Source organism: Spermophilus citellus (genome assembly GCF_964194105.1).
Source record: "Spermophilus citellus genome assembly, chromosome: 1".
Lineage (NCBI taxonomy): Eukaryota > Metazoa > Chordata > Mammalia > Rodentia > Sciuridae > Spermophilus > Spermophilus citellus.
Window position 1 is genome coordinate 212,928,030 of NC_138182.1, and position 23,234 is coordinate 212,951,263.

The 23,234-nt window shown below is 35.9% G+C and overlaps 1 protein-coding gene across 1 annotated transcript in view; it reads right to left on the bottom strand.

Annotated features, from left to right (window-relative positions):
- ADGRV1 (adhesion G protein-coupled receptor V1) overlaps window positions 1-23,234 on the bottom strand; it is a gene marked incomplete at its 5' end in the record, with an annotated part of 540,732 nt that overhangs the window by 330,636 nt on the left and 186,862 nt on the right. Inside the window, 9 exons of the mRNA XM_081287826.1 lie at window positions 2,726-2,968; window positions 5,701-5,872; window positions 6,670-6,787; window positions 9,388-10,490; window positions 12,260-12,395; window positions 14,167-14,341; window positions 16,455-16,598; window positions 20,814-21,287; window positions 22,328-22,477. Coding sequence (XP_081143952.1) covers window positions 2,726-2,968; window positions 5,701-5,872; window positions 6,670-6,787; window positions 9,388-10,490; window positions 12,260-12,395; window positions 14,167-14,341; window positions 16,455-16,598; window positions 20,814-21,287; window positions 22,328-22,477 — 2,715 coding nt within the window. The remainder of the gene's footprint in view (window positions 1-2,725; window positions 2,969-5,700; window positions 5,873-6,669; window positions 6,788-9,387; window positions 10,491-12,259; window positions 12,396-14,166; window positions 14,342-16,454; window positions 16,599-20,813; window positions 21,288-22,327; window positions 22,478-23,234) is intronic.

Genomic DNA, 23,234 nt, shown 5'->3' on the forward strand with positions numbered 1-23,234 from the left:
TGAACACCATGAGGGAGCTGGGTTCCATTTTATTCTACTAGATAATGATGAAAGTCCTGACACTCCACTTGGTGTCTCTAATACTGTGCCAGCAGAGAGCCTGAGGCCTCTGGCAAGGTAGAAATCTAGATTCCTCATCCATTCTTTGCTGGTGTGTGGAAACAGATTTTTTTCTGGGGTGTTTGTCTGAAGTACTATCTATCTTGCTAGGCTACTCTTTTTCTGTTCCTTAGACTAGAGGTAACAGATTTTGTGAGGGCTTTAAAAAATCTCCTCCCATTAGTGTTTCTGTATGTCATTACCTTTAGCTCAAAGTCTGGGATTCAAAGAAAAAAGAAAACACTGGGAAACCACCACTGTTTTACCACTTGGGTCCCTAGCTCTCTAGCTCCTCTGCTTTCTCCTCTCCAGCTTTCAGAGTCTTCTGATGTTGTTTATAAATAATGTCAATGGTCTTTAGTTGTACTTATTGGGAAAGTTACATTGACTCCATCTTCCCAGAAACAGAAGCCCTCCATTCCTAGAAAACTTTACAGATTTCATTCTTCACTTTCATTTGTGTTTGTTGAAATGGCATTGGTATAACAGCACTGCCATGAATACTCTTTACTAAGTTTATTATTGCAAGGTAGTATTTGTATTTGTCAGAATTAATAGGGTGTATGTTTCTACAGACGTATGTTGAAAGAGAGAGAATTATAAGAAATTAATTCATGCAGTTATGGTGACAAACGAATCCCAAGATCTTCAGGGTGATATGGCAATCTGGAAATCAGCAAAATTTTATGGTTTAGTAATAGCCCAAGTCTGAAGGTCTGAGAACCAAAAAAACCAATGGTGTAGTCACAATTCAGAATTCAGTAGGCCTGAAACTCAGGAAAAGCCAATGTTTCAATATGACTGTGACAGCAAGAAAAACTGTGTTTGAATTCAAAGATTATTAGGCAGGAAGAATTCCTCTTTACTCAACTGAGCTTTTTTGTTCTATCCAGGCCTCTACATGATTGGATATGCTCATCAACATTAGGAGGACAATCTGTTTTACTCTGTCTACTGATTTAAATGTAAATCTCATCAAAAAATGCCCTCATAGAAACACAAGAGTAAGGTTTGACAAAATATATTAGCATCCTGTGGGCCAGCCAAATCAACATATAAAATTAATCATCATAGTAGGGAAAACTAGAAATTAATGACATATATTGTCCCATAAATGTCCTTTAAGAGCTACATGTTAGTGACAACATGTGTCTTACCAAGAGTCACTTATGACAAATCTAGAAAAAGTGTAAAGAAATATGTTAGTGATATTGGCATCAGATTCTTCATTTGGCAACTTCAATTCTCCTATCATCTATATGTATCACCAGTATAAAATAGTTTAAATGTACTTCAATCTCTTTTATCAGCTGCTTTTCATCTCCAGCCCCCCTCTATTCTCCCAAGTAGTGAGCATGTAGTGATATGTGTCATGGAAGAAGAGCAAGAATGAAGCATGTGCTTTTTTCTCTCTCTCATTTTTCTTCCTATCTTAAATACTATAAGAAAAAATACTAAGATCTTCCAACTATAAATCAAAATACTTCTATCTGCAATTATACCATACCACCTCAAGGTATGTAGAATAGAGTTTATTTCTAGGGTCTCATGTAACAGAATATTGTTTTTTGTGAGTTGATCTATAGTCTGTAACAAAGGTAATTACTCTGCCTGGTGAACCTGCAGGACAGCTTACTATTCACAGTGCTAAGCCTGGTCTCCCATGCATGTCTACAGCTCACTGGCCATACACACATTGTATTTTATGCACAAAACTGGTTTTTGAGCACAGAACAGTTGTATCACCTAATAGTGATACAACCAAGCATATATTATACAAAAAAAATCTAATAAAACTTTGTAATCTTGAGGTCTAGAGTCACCAAGTATGGGCTATTTAAACAGTATAAATAATAGGACTGTCTAGAATGATAGCTTTCAAACTGTGGGTTTTCTGGGGCTACAGGAGTCAAGAGGGGAAAAAAAGAGAGGGCTGAGGGACCATCTCTAATCCCACAAGCATGCCTTGTGTAAAGAAGATACATATTCTTGTCTTAGCTATTTAAGAGTTTTGCTGTTAAAGTAAAAAATCAACATTCAAAAGTATAGGGCATTGTTTGGGCTAGATCTGGTGACTTGGTGTTAACAGCACTGCTCTTGTGAGCCTCCTATACCCATCTGCTCTTTGCCTTTACCCTGACGTCACCTAATAGGATGATTGTGAAAATGTGGCAGTGAGTTCTCACAAACTCATGTATTTGAAGAAACCCAAAATATAATCAGTGTTTGAGGTTCTAAAGAATGAAATTTTCAACTACTTCAGAGATAGGACATAGCAAGTACTTTTTTCCTTCTGATCTCATATAGTTACATTCTGAAAAAACTTTAACTCTTATGAGACTTAATAGAACAGATTTATACCAGATGCTTTGAATTCTGTAATTAACTCTGTCAAAAACAAAGAAAAATCAAAGTTTATCATTTTAAAACATTTTTAAAACCTGTCACTGATGAGAGAAAAATTGACCTGCTGCAAGAATAAAGCTTAGTGTAATAAATAAAATGTGAATTATAATGGCATCCTTAGAAAATAATCTATCAATTATTGTCTGTTTTATTACTACACTTGTTATATACAGCTAAAGAAGAAAACCTTAATACATGTGACTACAGGCTGTAAGCTTACCTGAGTACTAAAGTTAACAGATATCATCAGTCCTGTCCCAGAATCTCTTTCCACCTGCAAACTGATTAAAGTAGCCTTCTTCTGAGCCACTGCCAGCCGAGAGCCCACAGAAAAATACACAAGGCTTAGAGGTTCATCACTTTGTAAGACTTTAATCTGTGCAAATCTGGCACTGTTGTTTATTGCTGCTCCAGCAGTGACTTCATAGAGTTCCATGAAAAAATACACTTCAACTTGAGGTATCTGACAATGACAAGAGAAAAATATATACAACTACTACCAATTTATTTCTATTTTGGGGTAGTTCCAGCATCAAGAAATGTTGTAATACACATAGATCATTATAGAAATGAATATACAATTAAAAAATAAAATTCTTGTGGTAGGTTACTAGAGAATTAGATTTACTTTTAGGGGTTAAGTAACAATAAGGAAAGTGGATACCATCAGAGCATGTTATATGCATGAGTGAAAATGTTACAAAGAAACCCATCATTTTATGCACTTGATACATGCTAATATTTATAACTAAAAACAAAATAAAAGGGCATATAGTTGGAAAAAATACATTTACTTTAGGTAAGCTTCTTACCAGAAGACCAACATTCAGAGACAGCTTGACATAGTACATGAGCAAAAGGATAAACAAAATGTATTCATAAAACAGAATATTATAGAGATATAGTGAAAAGACTCATAGATGGATCTCAAAATATGCTGAGTGAAAATATTGTTTTGAAGTAATATATATATATATATAATACATATATATATGAATGTACATAAATAGATATTGAAAGAATAAAGTTCCAATAATTCACTGTTTCAATATATGTTGTTAATGGATATTCATGCAAAGAATTAAAACAAAAAAAGGAAAACAGAATAAAGGAAAACTCAGGACAGCAGCTGCCTCAGTTGGAGGTAGCAGGAAGAGACCAAGGCAGGGTATGGAGTTGAAGAACACTGAGGATGGGGGAACAAAAGGGTTTTAACTTTGTGAGATTTTACTTTGATATCTTTTCTTTTTAAAGAGCTTTAAATGTATAGGACCAAATATTGATAATAATAAATTCTATAATTTCATATTTTTTTTCAAAATTTCACAAAATTCAATTCAAATAAGTCTAAATATATTCTGCTAGTTGTACCTTGCTTCTGTTCTACATTTTTACTTTCTCAACATTGTGAAATAATTTATTTTCTAAAGTCTGAATTCAACTTTAAAACACATTATCAGTCATTTGTCATTATGAATTATTCACTCTCATACATAATCTAAAAACCTTAGGAGTACTGATAGCTTCCTGGCATGACTCAAAAAAGCTAAGCTGATGTGGTTTTCAACTGCTCGTGAGATTGTCTAATTTGATACAATGCATCATTTTCATCTATCAGCAAGGACCTTATTCATTACTTGTGACTTTTGTGTATGTGTGCTGGGGATTAAGCCCAGGGGTACTTTACCACCGATCCACATCCCCAGCCTTTATTTTATTTTATTTCATTTTGAGACAGGGTCTTACAAAGCTGCTTAAGGCCTTGCTAAGTTGCTGAGGCTGGCCTTGAACTTGTGACCCTCCTATCTCAGCCTCCTGAGCCCTGGGATTACAGGCATGTGCTACCATGATCATTTCATGATCATTTTGATGATAATCATTATGTTGTGAAATAATACAAGAAATCCTTCATATTATCCAAGAATAAGTTGCATCTTAGTTACACAATAAATACCCTTAATTTCATTTTGCTACATGAAGAAATGTGTTTAGCTTTCATATGGTACATATCATTCTTCACTCTTTCTGATCAACTGTCAGCAAATATTGAAATACAGAAATAACTGTACTTATTCCACTTTTGAGAAGCCAAATTTAGCAAATACCATAAAATAAAACACTAGAAAAGTATGGGTAAGTATATTCAAGAGCTATTATTCCCTAATGACCAAGTGAGCTTGAATTCACAATGATTTCTTTCAACTGAAGATTTCAGCATATTATATAAAGACTCTTTCCTTTATTTTCCAGTAAAATATTCCTTTCCATTGTCCTGATGATTATAACATTACTTACAACCACTTGCAGTCAAAAAGAATATATTATAATCTAAGTGAAGAACTATCTAAAACTGAGCAGTGTACAGATAGTGCCTACACATAATTATACCAGAGGCAAAGGTATCTTCTCTCAGAAAAGAAACATTCTATTCAACAATATCGCTTAAATCTACTGAGAAAACAAGACACATAGATCACACCTGAGCCTCTCGAGACTCCTAGATGTGATTGGAGACCTTACAAGAACCCATTCTATGTATAACTGCTAGCAGATTTCTTTCCTAGTTAAGTCAGATACACTCCAGGGTGATCTTTTGCCCCGACTAATATAAAATTAGTTTTGCTGGGATCAGATCTGCTTAGAAGCAGAAAACCAATATAATAAGGATACAGTATCTTACTAAAATCTCTTTAAAAATTCCAACAAATGTTTAAACATTCTGCTTATTTTAAGCAGATTTCATGAGTTAAGAGCATGCTTCCTAAGTTAATTATTATCTTATACATTGTAATATAGAGCCAACAATAAATCATCAGAAAAAATGCAAGTGAGTTGAAATGGAGGGATGGATTTTCAACAGTTAGAGTAATCGGAAATACTAATCTGGTTGAAAATGACTCAAGAATTGTTTACACAATGAGTAGCTGGGCCAGAGGACAAAAAAAAAAAAAAAAAAAAAAAAAAGACAAAGAAATACTAACAAGCTTATTTTACAAAAATTGAAAAATTCAAATTCTCAGTAAATTCCCAGTCTAAAATCTGTGATCCAGCAAAATGATTTTGACATTACAACTAGGCAAGATACAAAGAAATTCCACAAAAACAATATGCTTGAGTTTCCATAAAATGATTTAAAAATGATTACTTCTAAAGAAACATTGGAAGTTTACCGCCTTGTGCCTCATCATTTCTTACCTTCCCTGGCTTAAGTTCAAGGCTGATGAAGCATTGTGTTTGACCTGCTGTACACGTCGTGTTTCCTGACACAGACAGAAGTTCATCCATCAGGTTCACTCCTTCTTTCTGGAGAACAATGGCTGTTTTATTAAGTGTGACTCTCCAAGAGACCTGGACATCTTCAAAGGCTCTGTGAACAAAGTGAACACGTGAGCAGTGTGGTATCCAGTTCATCACCACTGATAATGCTGAAAATGACCAGTTCTCCCCATGACCGAAAGGTTAAGGCTCAAGGTATACACAGTATTCCTCAACTACACTCTATTAGTAATGAATAAGCATTTGTGGAACTATTCTACATCAAGAATGTGAAAGCAAATAATATTTTTTTTGCCTATCATGTACCAGAAAAGTGAAAGCAAAAATTAAAGAGAACCCAACTTATATAAACACTTCTCACTTATCTTTTAGCAAAAATTTCTCTATGAAACAACACTATTGTTAAAAATAGTTGTTATTACAACAAAGGGCAAAAGATGACCTACATTTTCACAGAACATTTAGGTGCAAAAAGGAAAATGTATGTGTGTGTGTGTGTGTATGTGTATGTGTGTGCATATCAAATATATTTATGCATCAGAATTCAAGGCTGTTACTATATTATTAAATGCAAACAAAATTTTGGTACTCCAAGTGTCCCTCGGAGTGTAATGGTATATGGAGTCCTCAGAGAATAGTAAATATGATGGAGTGATGACCTACATAATCTGACATCTGTGAGGTACTTCACAGAGTACGAAACATTTGAGGCAGCCCCATATTATGATTATGAACCAAATGTGTTAAATCCCAGATCATGGACTACAGCATCTGCACACTGACACATCAAATTCCATGCTGCCTACTATCAAGGTTTCATTCTGTCTCCACTATTGTGTGAATCCCAATTAGTGTATAAACATACACTCACACACATATCAGTCACACCTGTTTGGCTGCCTTGTGACAAGAAGATGCAGTCTCCTCATATCAGCTCCTTCCCCCAGTTCAAGTCCATCCTGGGAGTCCTCACTGAATCCTATGATTCCATTGTGGAGATCACTTCCTGAAAAGAAAAGTGGAGGCTATAATACATTTAAGAATTTACAAGATCTGCAATGCCTTAGGAATCTTGCCAACTCAGAGAGCATAAGTGAAAAATCCAGAAATGAGGAGTGGGAGCTACAGTGTTTAAAGATCTTCACTAGAAATAAACCAAATATCTACCCTAAAACATCAAGGTAGAAAACAGCTTGAGAAACAGTTCAAGAAAAACACCAAATCCTCCTCCCCACCTAACACACTCATACTCATCTCTCTGATGAGACCTTCCTTTACATTTGATTGCACTTGACATTTTAAAGTCTGTGTATCCCCACAGAATGTACCTATCCAGCAGCAGCTGTTTCACTTACTACTATCTTCCCAGCACCAAGAAGAGTGCTCACATTTGGTAAGCATTTACTAATATCTTTCGAATAAATGAGCTCCATTTAACCCATCTACCTTCCTAAAAGTGGACTGACCAAAAGGGTTCATGTTACATGTTCAGTTATTTACCACAGAACAAAACAAAACTACTAAGGAATTCTGACTCTTCTGAGCAACATTTAAGTTTACAGGAACCTTCAAACTAAAAAAGATATAAATATATCTTTTGGAATAAAACCAGACCCCATACTATACTAATCACTTCACATCCTGGCCAGCATATGAGTGAGCTTCTAGGACTAGAGAAATGCCCGTGTACATTTTTAGCAGCTTTCTATTTCCCAGTGACCTGGTTTTGCAAAGTGATCCCGGAAGCAATGACCCTAAAGTAGTCACCTTCAAAAACTGCTTACATCCATCACTTGTAAATCTCACTCCTGAGGTTCCCAGGAGACAGAACTTCTACAGACTAGGTTAAGTTAAGGACACAGAAACTTCTTAGCTGTCCCAATTGAGGAAAGCTTATTAGTCAACAGCAAATGTGGAGTCCATGTCTTATGAACAAGCACAGGATGGGCTACATTGGTCCAGGTGCCCCAGTGGGTCTTGCCTCAGCCAGTCCCCATTCTCACTAACTGATCACTGCCGTCATTCCTTAGCCTTGCATCAGAACCTGTGTTAGCATTTTCTGTTTTGAAGCAATGGTTTCCTCGTCACCTTCAGTGGGGATTTGGTCTCTTTAAGTAGATTATAAGCTTCTCACAGGCAGAGCCTTCATTTATTTTCGTTTATACAACAGTAGCACCTAACATTATCTAATGAAAATAATGCTTTCCTTGCCATATCTACAACAAATTGAGGTCAAGTTTCTAGTAAGATGCTCCAGACTTCTAATCTGCCAAACCTGTTTTATTGTAAAAGTGCTTTCCAAAAGCTAAATGTGAAAAGATAATGAAATTAGTTAAAGATGAGAGAAATCAGCAAATTAATGATCCAGTTAAAACTGAAATGTTATGAAGAAAAAGAGCCAAGTGAGAAAAAGATGAAGGGTACATTTACAGGCAGAGTGAACAACTCAGGATAATATGACCATGCGGATGTGACTGGTGGCATGCTGATTTTAAATCTTTTCCTCCGTACCTCAGATAGGATGTTAATTTCCAGGATATATAAAGAACTCAAAAAGCTTTACACCATAAAAAAACCCACAAAATAATCCAATTGGTAAATAGGCAAAAGAACTAAACAGACATGTTTCAAAAGAAGAGATACAAATGGTCAACAAACATATGAAAAAATGTTCAACATTTCTAGCAATTAGAGAAATGCAAACGGAAACTACACTGAGATTTCATCTCACTCTAACCAGAATGGCAAGTATCAAGAATACAAGTAACAATAATTGTTATCAAGGATGTGGGAAAAAAGGTTCACTCATACATTGTTGGTGGGATTGCAATTTAGTGTAACCATTCTGAAAAGCAGCGTGGAGATTCCTCAAAAAACTAGGAATAGAATTATCATTTGACCCTATTGTTCCACTCCTTGGTATATATCTAAAGGATTTAAAATCAGCACACTACACTGGTACAACCACATCAATGTTCATAGCTGTACAATTCACAATAGCTAAGCTACGGAACCAACCTAGGTACTCTTCAACAGATGAATGGATAAAGAAATTGTGGTATGTGTACACAATGGAATATTGCTTAGTCATAAATAAGAATGTGTGTATGACATTTGCTGGTAAATGGATGGATCTAGAGACTATCATGCTAAGTAAAATAAGCCAACCCCAGAAAACCAAAGGGCAAATGTTCTCTCTGATATGTAGAAGCTAACTCATAATAATGAGATGGGGAGGAATAGAAGTTCAGAGGATTAGACAAAGGGGAATGCAAGGGAAAGGAAGGGGGATGGGAATGGGAAGAACAATGGAATGGATCAGACATAACTTTCCTATGTACATATAAGAATACGACATGGTGAATCTCAACATCGTGTATACCCATAAGACTGGGATCCCAGTTAGAATTAAGACATATTCTACGCATGTACAATTTTATCAAAATGGTTTCTACTGTTATGTATCACTAAAAAGAACCAATTAAAAAATATTAACTCTAGTGACTCAAGTAATTCACCGTCTTAAGCTAAACTTAAATAGATTGATCTCATTACAACTTCCAGGCCACAAAAGTACATGTTTTACCTCCATCACTTCAAAGATACCTGCAATAATAACCATGGCAAAAGCTGCATATCCAGTGGCATCCTTTCCCTTCACAATCTGTGCTCCCCCTTGAGGGTCTGTGAGGAACACAAAGAAGAATTCCTGCCCTTCAGGCTCATCATCATCCAAAATTGGAACAGAGACTTTACGTTCTCTTTCTCCATCCAGAAACATAAGGATAAGACTTTGTTCTTCAAAGTCTTCTTCTTCAACTGCCCAGGTCCGGTTGGAGGTTTCATAAATATCCTGAAAAGGCAACGCATTTGGTTCCTTCTGAGCACATCTCTTGCCAAAAGTTTTAACTGTTACACTGACATTGCCTTCAAACCCACCAGTTCTTTGGATACGAATTTCCACAGTATTGAATGTGCCATTCTTCATCTCCTCTTCAACATAAACAATGGGGGGGCCAAGACTAAAAGTTCCGTGAATGGAAATACTGGCAGTTACAGTGGTCATGTCAGGCTTCTCAGGCATGGTAGATGAACCATGAACGGTGACAAGATTCTCAGGGGTGGCAGACATACCAGTTGTCTCAGTAATGAGGGCAGCCATCTCAGTTGTCTGAGGAATGGTTAACTCGCTTGTGCCAGGATATGTAGTAGAGTCAGTTTCTATAGGAATGAGAGTGGTATCAACTACGACAGCCACAGCTGTCAAGGGGACAGAAACATCCATGCCTGCCACATCATCGTTATCCAATATTGTGATCACTGCAACACTGAAATCTAGATTCAGGCGTGGTCTCCAATTAGCATCAAACTTTTGTAGTCCCTGAATTTCTACTGAAGTAAGATTAACATAAAAAGTTTCTTCCATCTCATGAAGCTGATCGTTAATAATGGTTATTTCAAAATCAACTTCAGCTTGAAATTTTTGAAAAAACATTTCCCCTTTCTGTATAGGCTCAAAGTCTTCCAGTGGCTTTGCACTTCCTGGAGTTGTCTCATAGGAAACTTTAATAAGATCACTGTGGAACCCAAACAGTCTTTGCACATGTAATCTGATTATCTGTATATCTTCCGAAACCGTGATACTTCTTGAACTAGGGGAAAACTGGAAGACTCCCATAGGTTCAATTTCAGCAATGGTGAAACCTGATCTGGAGAAATTTAAAACCATGAGAATTGATTAAAATAGGACTACCACTATAGGGAGTATTCTTTTATACATTTATGATGCTGCTCATGAAGCATCTTATAAATGACATGGCCTTACAAATTCCATATCCAAGAAATGAATGAGCAACAGTGACAGAGAAAGTACTTAACAAGTCTTGGCTAAATGAAGAGCTCTTAGGTCTCTGCTATGTTTCTCCATCATCCTGGGGCCACTAACATAAGGATCTGAAGCTTCAGCCTCTCTCTAATGATGAGTAAAAGAAGACCAAAATCTCTGTGATGCTCTAGACATCAGACAGTGTTTCTGTCTACCAAATAGGAATATTAACTAGTACTAGGAACACAATTCTTATCTCCTCAAGCTGTCAGTAATGGGACTATTCTCTCATGTAAATGTAGCTAAAACTCTCTATATAAATTGGAAGAAACATCCATGGTTTAAAATTTTATTCTTTTCTTATGAATTTTTATTGTGAATTAATAACTATATCAAAAATTGCAACTGGTGGCCCATCAGTCTTAATTCTGACTATGGACATATTTTCTTTGACTAACAGAGTTTAACATGTAAATAATTAAATGTAAATTTGAGTGCCTTTAAAGAAGACACCCCAGGCCTATCCCTCTATATTGTCAAGCACTATCAGTACATAAATTAGTTGTTAGAGTTCAGTCTGTGACAAGACAGTCAGGATCCAAATTACGGCCAGAACACTGAGCTGTGTAGATGCTAGGTTTATTACCTTATGTATAAATCATTCTTCATTTATAAAATGGGACAAATAGTTATATCTAGTTCAAACAGTGGCTGTTTGGAAGAACGAAGAGTGTGTATGTGTGTGTGTGTGTGTGTGTGTGTGTGTGTGTATACACAGCATAAAAAAGTGTGGTTTAGGAGAAGCACTATAACACTGAAAGCTATTGTTGGTATTGTTAAAGGCATTTGAATTTATGACCTTTAAATATGTTCTCTGGACAACCATTTCTTTTTAAATGACATATGCATAATGTGTAATCTAAAGCCATGTTTAACTTCACCAACAGATGCCTCCCACATAAATGTGCGTGCACGCACAACAGTCTTGTGCACATATTTTCCTCAATTTACAAATAAGCAAACTGAGGAACAGAAAGACCAAGTAACTTTCCCAAAGTCACATAGCAAATCAGTGGCAGAGCCAGAACTAATAAGTGTGGTTCTCAGATCTGCCTTCTGCTGTTCTGGCCAAGTGCATCTCAGGCATGAGAAAAATAAACTGCTTTTAGGCGGGATATATTTCATTGCAAATATGCTTGGTTCCATATGAATAGTTATAATAGATACATCAAAAAATGAAATAAATTAAAGTCAAAGAGCTACTTGTTTGAATAAGTAACATTATTACACTACTATGATGTTTTATTCTTATTTGTTATCACTTGGGGAAATCAGGTATTTTCAGTAGCTTTGCAAAAGACAGTTTCCTGTAAAACAAGCATATTTGACGCCACAGTTCCTACTGCGGGTGGGACTCAGGGTGACCACTCTCACATTAAAGGTCATGATGAGCTCTGTAAAGCAAACAGAGTGGTGGCTGCTGAGACCCAGCCTCCCAGGCAGCGTCTTTGGCATGCAGGCTATATGTTGCTCTACAGTTAAATGGTTTGCATCTGCTTCAAGGTCAGTGACCCCTGTGCTTTCCTCTGTAGTGACTGATACCCCAGACCATTCCTCAGAGAATTTCTGGGTTGAGAATCAGGTTGGTCTTACCGGAGTTGGGCTCCACCAGGAGCACTGCTCCGCACACCTGACAGGTGAATGACGAAGGCCTCCAGCCGACCAGGGCTGGGGGAGGTCCACAGCAAAACTCCTTTCCTTTGTTCACCATGGGAAAATGACAGGCTCCCTGAAACAAATGTGAAAAGTGAAGCAGGCTCGCTCTTAGGTTCTTAAATTGGAATTTGACTCTTACACATGTAGTGAAATATTTTCTTTTCCAAAATTTTGGAAGATAACATATTAAAAACTGGGGAAGGGAAAGGTATATAAATAAACTTGCAGAAGCTCCCCTAACCACATAAACCCGAATTTCAGTCCCTGTCTACTCATCACTTATCTTCCCCTGCCCCCAGCTTAATTGCCAAATCCAGTAGTGAAAAGAGAATAGTGTTAGGCAAGAGTCGACCAGTACTTAGTGTCAAGGGTCAGGCACTGGTTCAAATTCTGACCCCAGGATACTTTGGAAATGTGTCTTGAAGTAGTTTAGGACAAAATATCACAATGCATGTATATTATTTTAGGTTACTTCAGAAAAAAATAAATGTTACAAATATGGTAGAATAACTGTTAAATCTAGTCAGTGAATTTGTGGGTGTTCATTATATTTTATTTTCCATTTTGTTGACAAATTTATTAGAAAAACTCAAAAAAGCTAATCAAGCCTATTTAAAGATATAAATCTATTTTGGGGAACTTCTGTAATTTTAAAATAAGCAAGTTATTATAAATTCACTAAAACTTCTAAATATTAATTTCATATGTAAACGCAGTAACATACACAGACTTAAAGAGCAATGCATTCACAGATAAATATTTTTAAATTATCTAAGCTGTTACCAGCACAAAAGTAAATAGATAGATAGAATAGAAGGAGCTGTGCATATCACCAAAATTGACAGAAAGAGTAGGGGAGTAACAAATAAGTGTTACTACAGAAAATAGATTAAAAAGATGATGAAATAGCTTTAATTTAGGGGATGTGCTAATAGGAAAATCAAGCAGAAGAAGTACTTGATACATTATATCAACATTACCTATCCAGTGGCTATGGAAACCCCAGTAACCAAGGCAGTTCTAATGCTATGGTGGCTCTTAACCAAGCATCTAAATTCACTCTGAACTACTGGGATTCCTGTTGGGTTGCAAGCTGGCCTGTCAATATTGTCATTTTCTCTGTCCTGGGCTCTCACCCTCATCTAAAGGATTTCAGGTTTTTATTCCATTTTTTTGGCTGAGAACTTGAGAAAATGAAAATCTTTCCATCTTCACAGAGAGACTGTGGATCTCAGTTCTTACACAGGATTCACTACATTTATGACTGATGGTACATGGTATTTGCCTGGTGACCAGGAGGACACTGTAAATAAATGACAGGTGGAGGGGGAAGTACAAAGATTCTGAGTCCACTGAGATCTCCTTTATAACTGCCATCACAAGGATTTGGAATGGGTTCAGTATAACACAGCAGAGGTCAAACCATCTAATGCTTACATCTTGCTCAAAAAGTTAATGATATGATTTTTAAAATTCAGTATGTAAAGTAACCACAGTTGTTCTATCAGAAATATTCAAGTGGACATGTAAATTAATGCAAAGTTACATCTTTTAATTACCATATGGACCAAATAAGGTACTTAGAACTATTTTTAACAAACTCTTAATGTACTGGCAAAGCATTCTGACCACTGTTTTGAGGTAAGGTATGAAGTCTTCAATGTGTCTCAAAAAAAGTTTCTCTCCTCCTCACCAATGTGCTCTTACAATCCTGATCACTTACATATGGGAACACTATACTAGGAAGCTAATAGTTTAGTGTCCAGAGGAAGGATGACCCAAGAAAGTGGCCAGTTACACATCTGCCTATCCTATAGGCTGATCTTAGAAACACTACAACTCACCCAATATTGGGGTCATGTTACCAACAGTGATGGACTCAGGGATTTCTAACCCAGGAGCATATCCTGTTGTCCAGGTCACTGAGAGAGCACCATATGTTCCTGTCCTAGAAATCATAACTTGGCTTGTGCCAGCAGTGATATCCGTGAGTTGAAAAGCAGTGGATTCAAATCCAACCTGAAGAAAAACATGTTTAGATTATTTCATATTTCATTTGAAAATTTCCAGGGAATTTGAAGAGTGTGTTAAATGTCAAATTTCCTTTTGTTTATATATTTCCTTTCTTTTTACAATATATTCAATTAAAAAAGATTTAAGAAATAAAATCTCATATTTGAAAATTTATTCTGCTTCATAATTTAGATTATAATCTATAGCTTTCTCTTTTTGAATAAAATGCAATTCCCTCATTGGACAATATCCAAAAAATAAATAAAACCATAATTAAATGAAAGCAAAAAAAAAAAATTAAATGGCATTTTAATATAACAACCTGATTTGTCTAAAACTGAAATCCATCCTTTTTCTAAGATATAACAACATATTTCTTCATTTACAAAATGAGCATCATGGACTGGACCTTCTCTTAAGGTTTTCAATTCTTTGATTCAACTTGATATCTTTTTGTGAAGATCAGAAAACTTCAAAGATTTTTTTTTTAAATAACTGTCCTTTTCACAAGCATCACATCCCAGGACATGTGATTTATAGATGAAATAAGTTCTGGTCAATGAGTTAAAATAAAACCAGATTTCTAGCTTCACATTGTGATTCAGACACCTCAGATTACCTCTTCTGGTTTCAATAGCTGTAAATTTGGAATATCATTTGATCAATGGTTTTATTGTAAGACTTACTCTTCCCTTTTAAAATTAGAAAGACGACTTTGTAATGTTGTGAACAACCAATAAAATAAAATAAAATAAAATAAAATTAGAAAGACGAATAGCAGAAGAGTGTGGGAGGATGCTGAAAGACAGCTTCTGGAATCACAGAGGAGAAAACAACAGTGACAACTTTTACTTGACACTAGTCTAGAGTCTCGGTCACCGAGATCTCTGGTTAGCAACTGCCAAGAGCTCTGAGTGAGATCATGCTTGCTACATGGCTGGAAGACTATAGGAACACATCCTAGTCACATCACAAGCACACATACACACACCATGTAAATACCGGCAGGAGTACAGAGGATACATTGCACACATAACGTTTCCCTTCAGGGTGGGTGGTAAAGTGTTGTGTATGGGTAAGGAGTAAGAAATACTTAGCTACTCCAAATGAATGGCTTGGGATAAAACAAATCTATTTAATAATAACCAGTGAGCACAAAAAACCAACAATGTTTCAGAGACTTTTAGTAAATTCTATTCCCTTACTCATTCTTGAACAAAAGAAAACAAACCCGTTCCTTTCAATAATTTTTAATGCTGGTGGATTCCGCTTTAGAGGACAGAGCAAATGCACTTGCTACGAAGAAGATACCGAGGAAAGAGTAGCTAAAGAGCATTCTGTAATGGCCAAAGACTGTATCTGCCTATATTCCTACCCATTCAACCACACAGATTCCACATCAGCATCTGGAGCCAGGCTTGTCATTTCAGCTCCCATCTGAAGGAGTAAGGAGGAATTATATCTCATAGCATCTTCAAACAGACATCATGTTGCCACAGCCATAGACAGCAGACCTAGCTTTGTCTTATATGGACAGAACCAAAATAAAAGAAAGTAAGGCCTTTGTTCTTCTTCAAATTGCTGAAATGATTGGGCAATAATTTTTCCTGAGATGAACTTGGACAACTCAGATACTTGGGTGCAACCATATCACAGAAAGTCTTCTAGCATTTGTCTAAGTCAGCACAAACTTGCACAGTAAACCAAAGCCTGAATGGCAAAGACAAACATGACAAAAAAAGATCTGAAATATTCACTAATATTTCATTCTAATTTTAATTACTTAGTATAAGTAACTCAATAGTAAATAGTTGATATCAAGAAAAGACTTGGGCATTTCAACTTTAGGTTGACTGTTATTTTTAAAATTCCACAACTTACATTCAAATTCTACAAGATAAAAAATTTTCTAAAACCTTAAAAAAGTAAACATATTTCCTAACTAGTATTGAAAGTTGACAATTACTTTTATATAATTTTTCTATTATTATGTCAACTTTGATATTCACAGGATTATTCAGATTGAATAGTTGATATTAAGAAACTCTCTAGGAACTTGGTCCTTCTTGTGAAGCTGCCCTCTGCTGGTCGGCTGCAGTACCACACCAGGGCCAATTACCTGAGAATTGGCTGCTTCTTCAGGGACTGGAAGCACAGCAGATTTTGCTTCCTGGAGAATGGTTGGCATTCCATAGACATTTCCACTGAGGAGCATCACAGTCACTAGCTGCAAGGTGATATTGGAGCCCAGTGACAGAAAGACCTAGAAACCAACAGCATCAATTACATTTTTTTAGTTGTTAAGAAATGATTTTCCGAGTAATATAGTGAGCCTTTAGCACACTGCCTGAGGTTCCCTTAGTAGCAATTTCATCATTGTGTGACCTTAGTCTTAAAAAAAACCTCCAGCATTTAGAGTGTGAGGTGAGGAGTAGTCATTGCATAGTATAAAAACTTGCAAACGTTCCATGTGTACTCAAATAGTCTCAAAAAGGAATCAAGTAGCAGTGTTGGTGAAGAAATCATGTGTCAAGGGAACGGAAAGAGCACACTGTTGAATATTATCAGGCCCTGAAACCCAGCAAAACCCACTTTCTTCCTCTTCATTAATTCATAAAGAATTAATGATATTTACTCAAAATGGACAATGAATTAGGTATCTTGATTATTTGAATGTTGGATAAATAAAAATTACTAACATCATGTATTAAATTACCAGTGGACAAAATTTTAAAGTCTAAAAAAATAGGGGAATTTCTGAACTTACAAACCGATGTTACACTAAAAGTATTTTTGAAACTTATAATACAATTTTACATAGAAACATTGTTATTGGTAATGGCTAACCCCAAGTTGTCCAATAACCTGAACTACTCCTAAAAAATTTTGTATCTTTGTTAAATATAAAAGCAACCACTTCTATGCAGTCTCTTCTTCTTTCAAATATAATGAACTTAAACATGTGTCATTTCCTCAAATGTACAAAGGGTACACCATAGCAGTTTCAAATGATGTGCAACCTAAGGGCAAAAGATGTTTCATTCTTTCCAAATGACATTTACTGAGCCAGGGGAGAGCTTAGTGGTAGAGCACTCGCCTAATATTTGTTGGTTCAATGTCATACTGTGAAAAGAAATTACATAACTAAACATGAATTTTAGTTCAAATGTTAAGGAAACAAATCATAATATTAAACTTTAATCATGTGTACCCCACCTGTCTGGGTAGCTAGTGATAATTTATTCCCATTTTCTAAAGAATGAAGGATGAGGTGTCATCATATGCACAGAGTCCCTGATGCCTTTCCTCTTAACTCTCTGTTCATGGGCCCATCCCAGACTTGTGTGATGCAACAGTTCTTCAAGGTACAGGAATTAAACATTAAAATTGAACTGCAGTCACAGCAGATTTGAGGAACAACTGGTCTACCCACAGAAGAGTGGTTAGATGAGTTTGAAAAGGAACTTGAAAGTTTTAGGCGTGATCATGTTCTTCAACATGGCCTTCCATATCCCTGATCCAAGACTACCTCAACAGTGCTATTTTATATATTTCTCATCACTCTTAATGCCATTTGGGCACAAACAGAAAGAATTTATAGTCCCATGATATCCTGTGCACATTTCCAACACTGTGCACCCACATACTTTTTTAATTGGTTGTTAGTGAGCCTCTCTTACACTAGACAGAAGGACCAGGATGACAGGAATTGTGTCTCAATCACCTTTGATCTGTTCTGCTTCCCATAAACACCAGCACAGAGATGAGTGCTCAAAAAATGATCCAACCACAATGGTAAATCTCCTCCTTCATTCCCACTTAAGCCCTTTAAACCTAGACATGTTCCTTCAGTGAACCAATGGTTCCTGCAGTCAGCGTGTGCCTCATCCAAGAACCCACTTCTTAGACAAGTGTGGTAACAGTTTAAACTCCATGGTCCAGGTCTTAAACCTACATCAAGAGTCTTAGCAGAAGCTTTCCTTGTTCAAAGACCCACTTGAAAGTAGCCACATCACAACAGACTAAACATGTCATGGCCTTGGTTGTCTTCCCTTTGGTTGACCTATCCTGACCTGTATGAAATCCTAACTTTTACCCAGAAGTATGGAGCAAGGAGAATTACATACTTTGCACTATGTGCTGTGTAACTATATTTTGTAATAATATCCCAAACCTCAAAAAACAATGTGTCATATCTCGGATGGGAGGGAGGAAGTGGATCCTTAAAAAAAACCTGCCCTTGTTTTATAAGCATGTTGCATCTTGATCCAAACAGTTACTTTGAAAAACTAATTCACCAATATCTAATTATGTGCAATTTTATACCACACATCCTCAACTATAGGAGTGAAGAAGAACGAACCCATGCATTTGAAATAGGTTAATGAAAGAAGTTATAGTAGGCAAATATAGCAAGCTTCTCAGTATGCATGAACTAGCAAATTTTATTTCTGTTCATTGGAATTTAGAAACCATAAGAACAAACTAGTTTCAAAGAAGATTTTAAGAACACTATATATAATTCAAATGTGGTATTAGGAAATCTAAGTGTCTTCATAAACTATGCCATTATGCTGTTCAAGTAAAATGAAAGAAGAACTACTATCATTCAAAGTGATCTAGGTACCACAAAAAGCTACCTAATAGCCAGGCAGATCAAGTGTCTTAGTCTATGTAATATATATCATATATTTTAGGTGAGTGCAACTTTCAACTGTACACATCAGTTAACAAAATAATACAATAATCTTCTCTATGGAAGCCTTGTTGGCAAATTAATGCAATATATAAAATGATACAAATCTATTCCTTAAAAAGTTAAAGAATGACCCCTAGTATTCATTAGTAGCTTATAATTGACTGTTCAGAATGTGATGCTATGAATGTGTTGGAGAATGTTTCCAGTTATATAATTTAGGCACAATGTATTTTTGAAAATTTCTTCTAATTTGTAAAAGAGACTTAATACAATGATTTTCTGGTTAACTTAATGTCCCTCTCTTTTACCCAGTATTGCACTATTTTGGATTTGGAGTTTAGAAATTCATAAATCAGGGCCATGACCTTAAGTCAGTTTCTCAGAAAACTACAGGCTCGTGATAATAATTATGAATCCCACGTCGCACAAACAAGCCTCCATTTTTCTCTTGTATCAAACACCAAAAACATTTAAAGACCTAGGTGCACAAAAGATCAAAAACTTACACAGTAAGCATGAATTAGTGTAATGGACTTGTTGCTTACTCTGAATGACCGCCTTTCTTCTATTGATTGCAACTTTATAAAATGGATGAAACAAATAAGAAGCTACATCATTTCTCTCTTGCTTTGTGTTTTGTGGAGTCTCTTTCCACCACCCTTTATTTGTTGCAAGTAAACCTCAAAACTTTCTGTCATTTTTAGGAATATAAAAGACCAGGCCTACTACATAAACTGAAACTGCAATCTCACATTCAATCCAAGCTCCCTGTTTATGATAGTTCTTGCTTGATTAGGATCTACAAAGAGAAAGAGGTCATACTATGATTTCAGTATTCCTCCAAACCTCAGCCCCAGGACCTTCCCATCAGTCATCGGACACTTCCAGGTTTGGGACAAGAGGAAGGCCTCTTTAAGACAAAAACTTTGTCTCTCTGCTATCCTCCTTTCTTGGCCAACACTGACAGCCACCACAGCTCCATGAAAACAGCACCCTAATATTTAGGCAGTGATCATGTTCTTCAGCATGGCCTTCCATATCCCTGATCCAACTTCATGGCCTCCATTTGGGTGTTCCTCAAAGGCTTCAGAATTCCACTCTTCAGTGTTCCTCAGATGAGACAACTTATTCTCTTGATGACTTTGTGATTCACCCCATTTTTCACAATGCACCCTACTGATTCTTCACATGGTGACTGCAATCTGGCTACTTTTTTGGGCAGTCTTTCTTAATCATAAGAGAATTGAATTAAATAATTTCTCTCCTATCATAGAGACTGATGTGGTTTGCACCATCCTTGTAAGGATTAAGATAAACAGTCACTTAAATCACTTTCTGTGGGTTCAAAGACTGAGAAAGACTGCTGGAGTATCTACTTGACCCACAGGAAATTTAGGCCTTTTTATTGCTCAAATGATGGCAGAGAGATGTGCTACTCTCTCTTTCTTAATACTCTCAAAAAAATCATACTGATTTCCCAAATTTCAAGGACAGAAGCAGGTATCAGTTCCGATACTTAATGCAGGCCCTTCAAGTTCCAGAGAGCAAGAATAAGTCTCTCTCACTATACTATCCTGGAACTTTGTAAGTATTGAATAATCCCTGCTATTATCTCGACAAATATACTTAGTCATTTATGATCTACAAAAGCACTGTTCAATAATTACTATGCATTCCCTAAGGCCTTTTCATTGATATGTTTAAATGTCTAAGCAAGACTCATAAGTAATCATGAGGTAAGCAAAGACTCCCTAAAAGAATAATAAGGACATCACAAACCTGATTCTTTATTGGAACCATGTCAACTTTATATCTGGCACCATCTTGAACCACCAGCTGCATCTCTGCATTTTTTGTAGCAACTAGCTGTTCTTTATGATCAGATGATATTCGAAATCTAACAGCCACATCTCCAAATGTGCCAGCAAGCCTGGTGATATTAATTTGGACAGATCTAATAAGGTCCTGTCCAATAAGTATTGACTGGTGATCTGGATACAAGGCAAATACTCCATGTGGATCATCACTTGCAGACACAGAGAACCATGTGATGCATTTTTCCACATCCAGTTCTGCTCCTCCCTCTACAGAAACTAGCTGCATCACACAGTCCTCCTCTATCTCAGGTATATCATCTGGCAGCAAATGAACATCAAAGCTTGCATCAGTCTCTCCATCAGCCATGGTGAAAAATCCATTTGTGGAAATAAAGTCACCAGTGATATCAAATTCACTACTTAATTCCCAGTAAATCTAAAATAAAAGGGAAAAATTTCAACAAAGTTAGATAATCCACTATATTAAACCAAATAAATTAAATATCCCTTTATAAAGTACAAAAATAAATTTTGTTGTGCATCATTACATTCAAAGCCAAATCCTCTAAGTATATGTAAGTTTGTGAAGTATATGAATCACTGCAAGCCTTCATTGTAATTTGCAAAACATGATTTAAAATTCTCACTATTTGACCTGCTTATAAAATAATAGAATATTTTGAAGAAGGAAAAGCAAGTTAACTAACTTTAGCACACCAATTCCATAAATACATTAATTAGTGAACCATATATGATATTTTAAGATAAAAATAAGTAGAAAATTTGTTGATTCACATCAGAATTTGATTTTGTTTATTTTAAATATAAAGGAAATATTTATAAATTATCAAGAATTTATCATTACTTCCCAAGCGTTGTTGAACTCCAAACTATAAAAATTCAACTGAAGAAGTATCAGTTAATATCCATTACTGGAAGAGAGGTTAACTGTATGCAGAAATTTCACAAAATATATTTTTCTAGCAAAGAAATATCTGTCGTTGACTTTAGCCAAATACCAAGAGAACTTCCAAGAGAATCCTCAGTTTATATCAATAAACACACAAATGCAACCCCTTAAAAAACACTTGCTAACTGGAGATATCCTGTTGATAAATAAAGCCTGAAAGAATATAATAAGTAATTTCTAAAAAAAAAAATCAAGAGGCTTACACAGAAAAGGCTCCATATTTATAGCAAGAAATAAAATACAAAATAGCTCAGTCCTTCACAATGAAGCCTGAGAAAGGTCCTTCACACACTAACTGTAATCATATTGAATTCAGAAAGAAAACCAGATTTGATGAGATCTGGAGAGCCCAGAGGTGCTTAAATGAAGCCTCTCAATTTATCTCAAAAACCCAAGTAATTTTAGTTTTTCAAAAACTTTAAAGAAAAATGCAGGCTCTCTGTCCCTCTTGACCACATTCAATAGGTAAATTGGTGTACTTGGAAAAATCAAAAGAAAAATAATACCGTAATTTCTCCAAAGGTGCCCTTTACCCTTCTGACAAAGAAAGTGATGACCAGCGGTCCTTCCAAACCTGGTGGCTCCACATAAGTCTTCTTAGATAAAGACTCAGGAGCAAAATGAACAACTCCATTTGGATCACCAAACTTTTGTATCTAAAAAAATAAATAAATAAAGACCATTAAGACAGCAGAGTAAATAAACAACTATGATGAAATTATAGCATCCAACATATTAATGTGCCAATAAGCCGAGAAAATAGAAGAAACATAGAAATAACATTTGACTATAATATGCTTACCTACTTGATTAAAAAAAGAGAGTAAACTACTATACTAACTGTTGTCTAACATGAATAGGTTTTTATTCCATAAAAATAATGGGAACAAGTATGCAGAAAATTATAATTTGCAAAACCTGAAAATGATATGAATTTGATACCTAATTTTTGCTTTATTCATCTTAATTTTCTAGCTATGGCATAAAGTGAACAGAAGCAAAAATGCCCTGTAATGCTAAATTTTATGCCTCAAACAGGAAGGACTATACCTCCAGTTGTTTGGTCAAACAACAGTCTGGATGTTGTCAAAAGATGTTCTATAGATATGATTAACCTTAAGGATCAGCTGACTCTAAAAAAAGGAGATTAGCCTCTACAGTGGGTGGCCTTATCCAGCCAACTGAAGAACTGAAAAACAAACACTGAAGTTTCTTGCAGCAGAAGGAAATGGTGCCTCAAGACTGTAACTCAGGAACCTTGCTTGAGTTTCCAGCCTGTTGGTTTGCCCCACGAATTCCCACTCAAGACCCACAGACAGCTTCAGTTCTTTCCTGGGTCTCCTGCCTGCCAACTCCCATAATCACAGGAGAAAATTCCTTAAAATCTCTTTCTCTTTTGCAATCACTCTATGT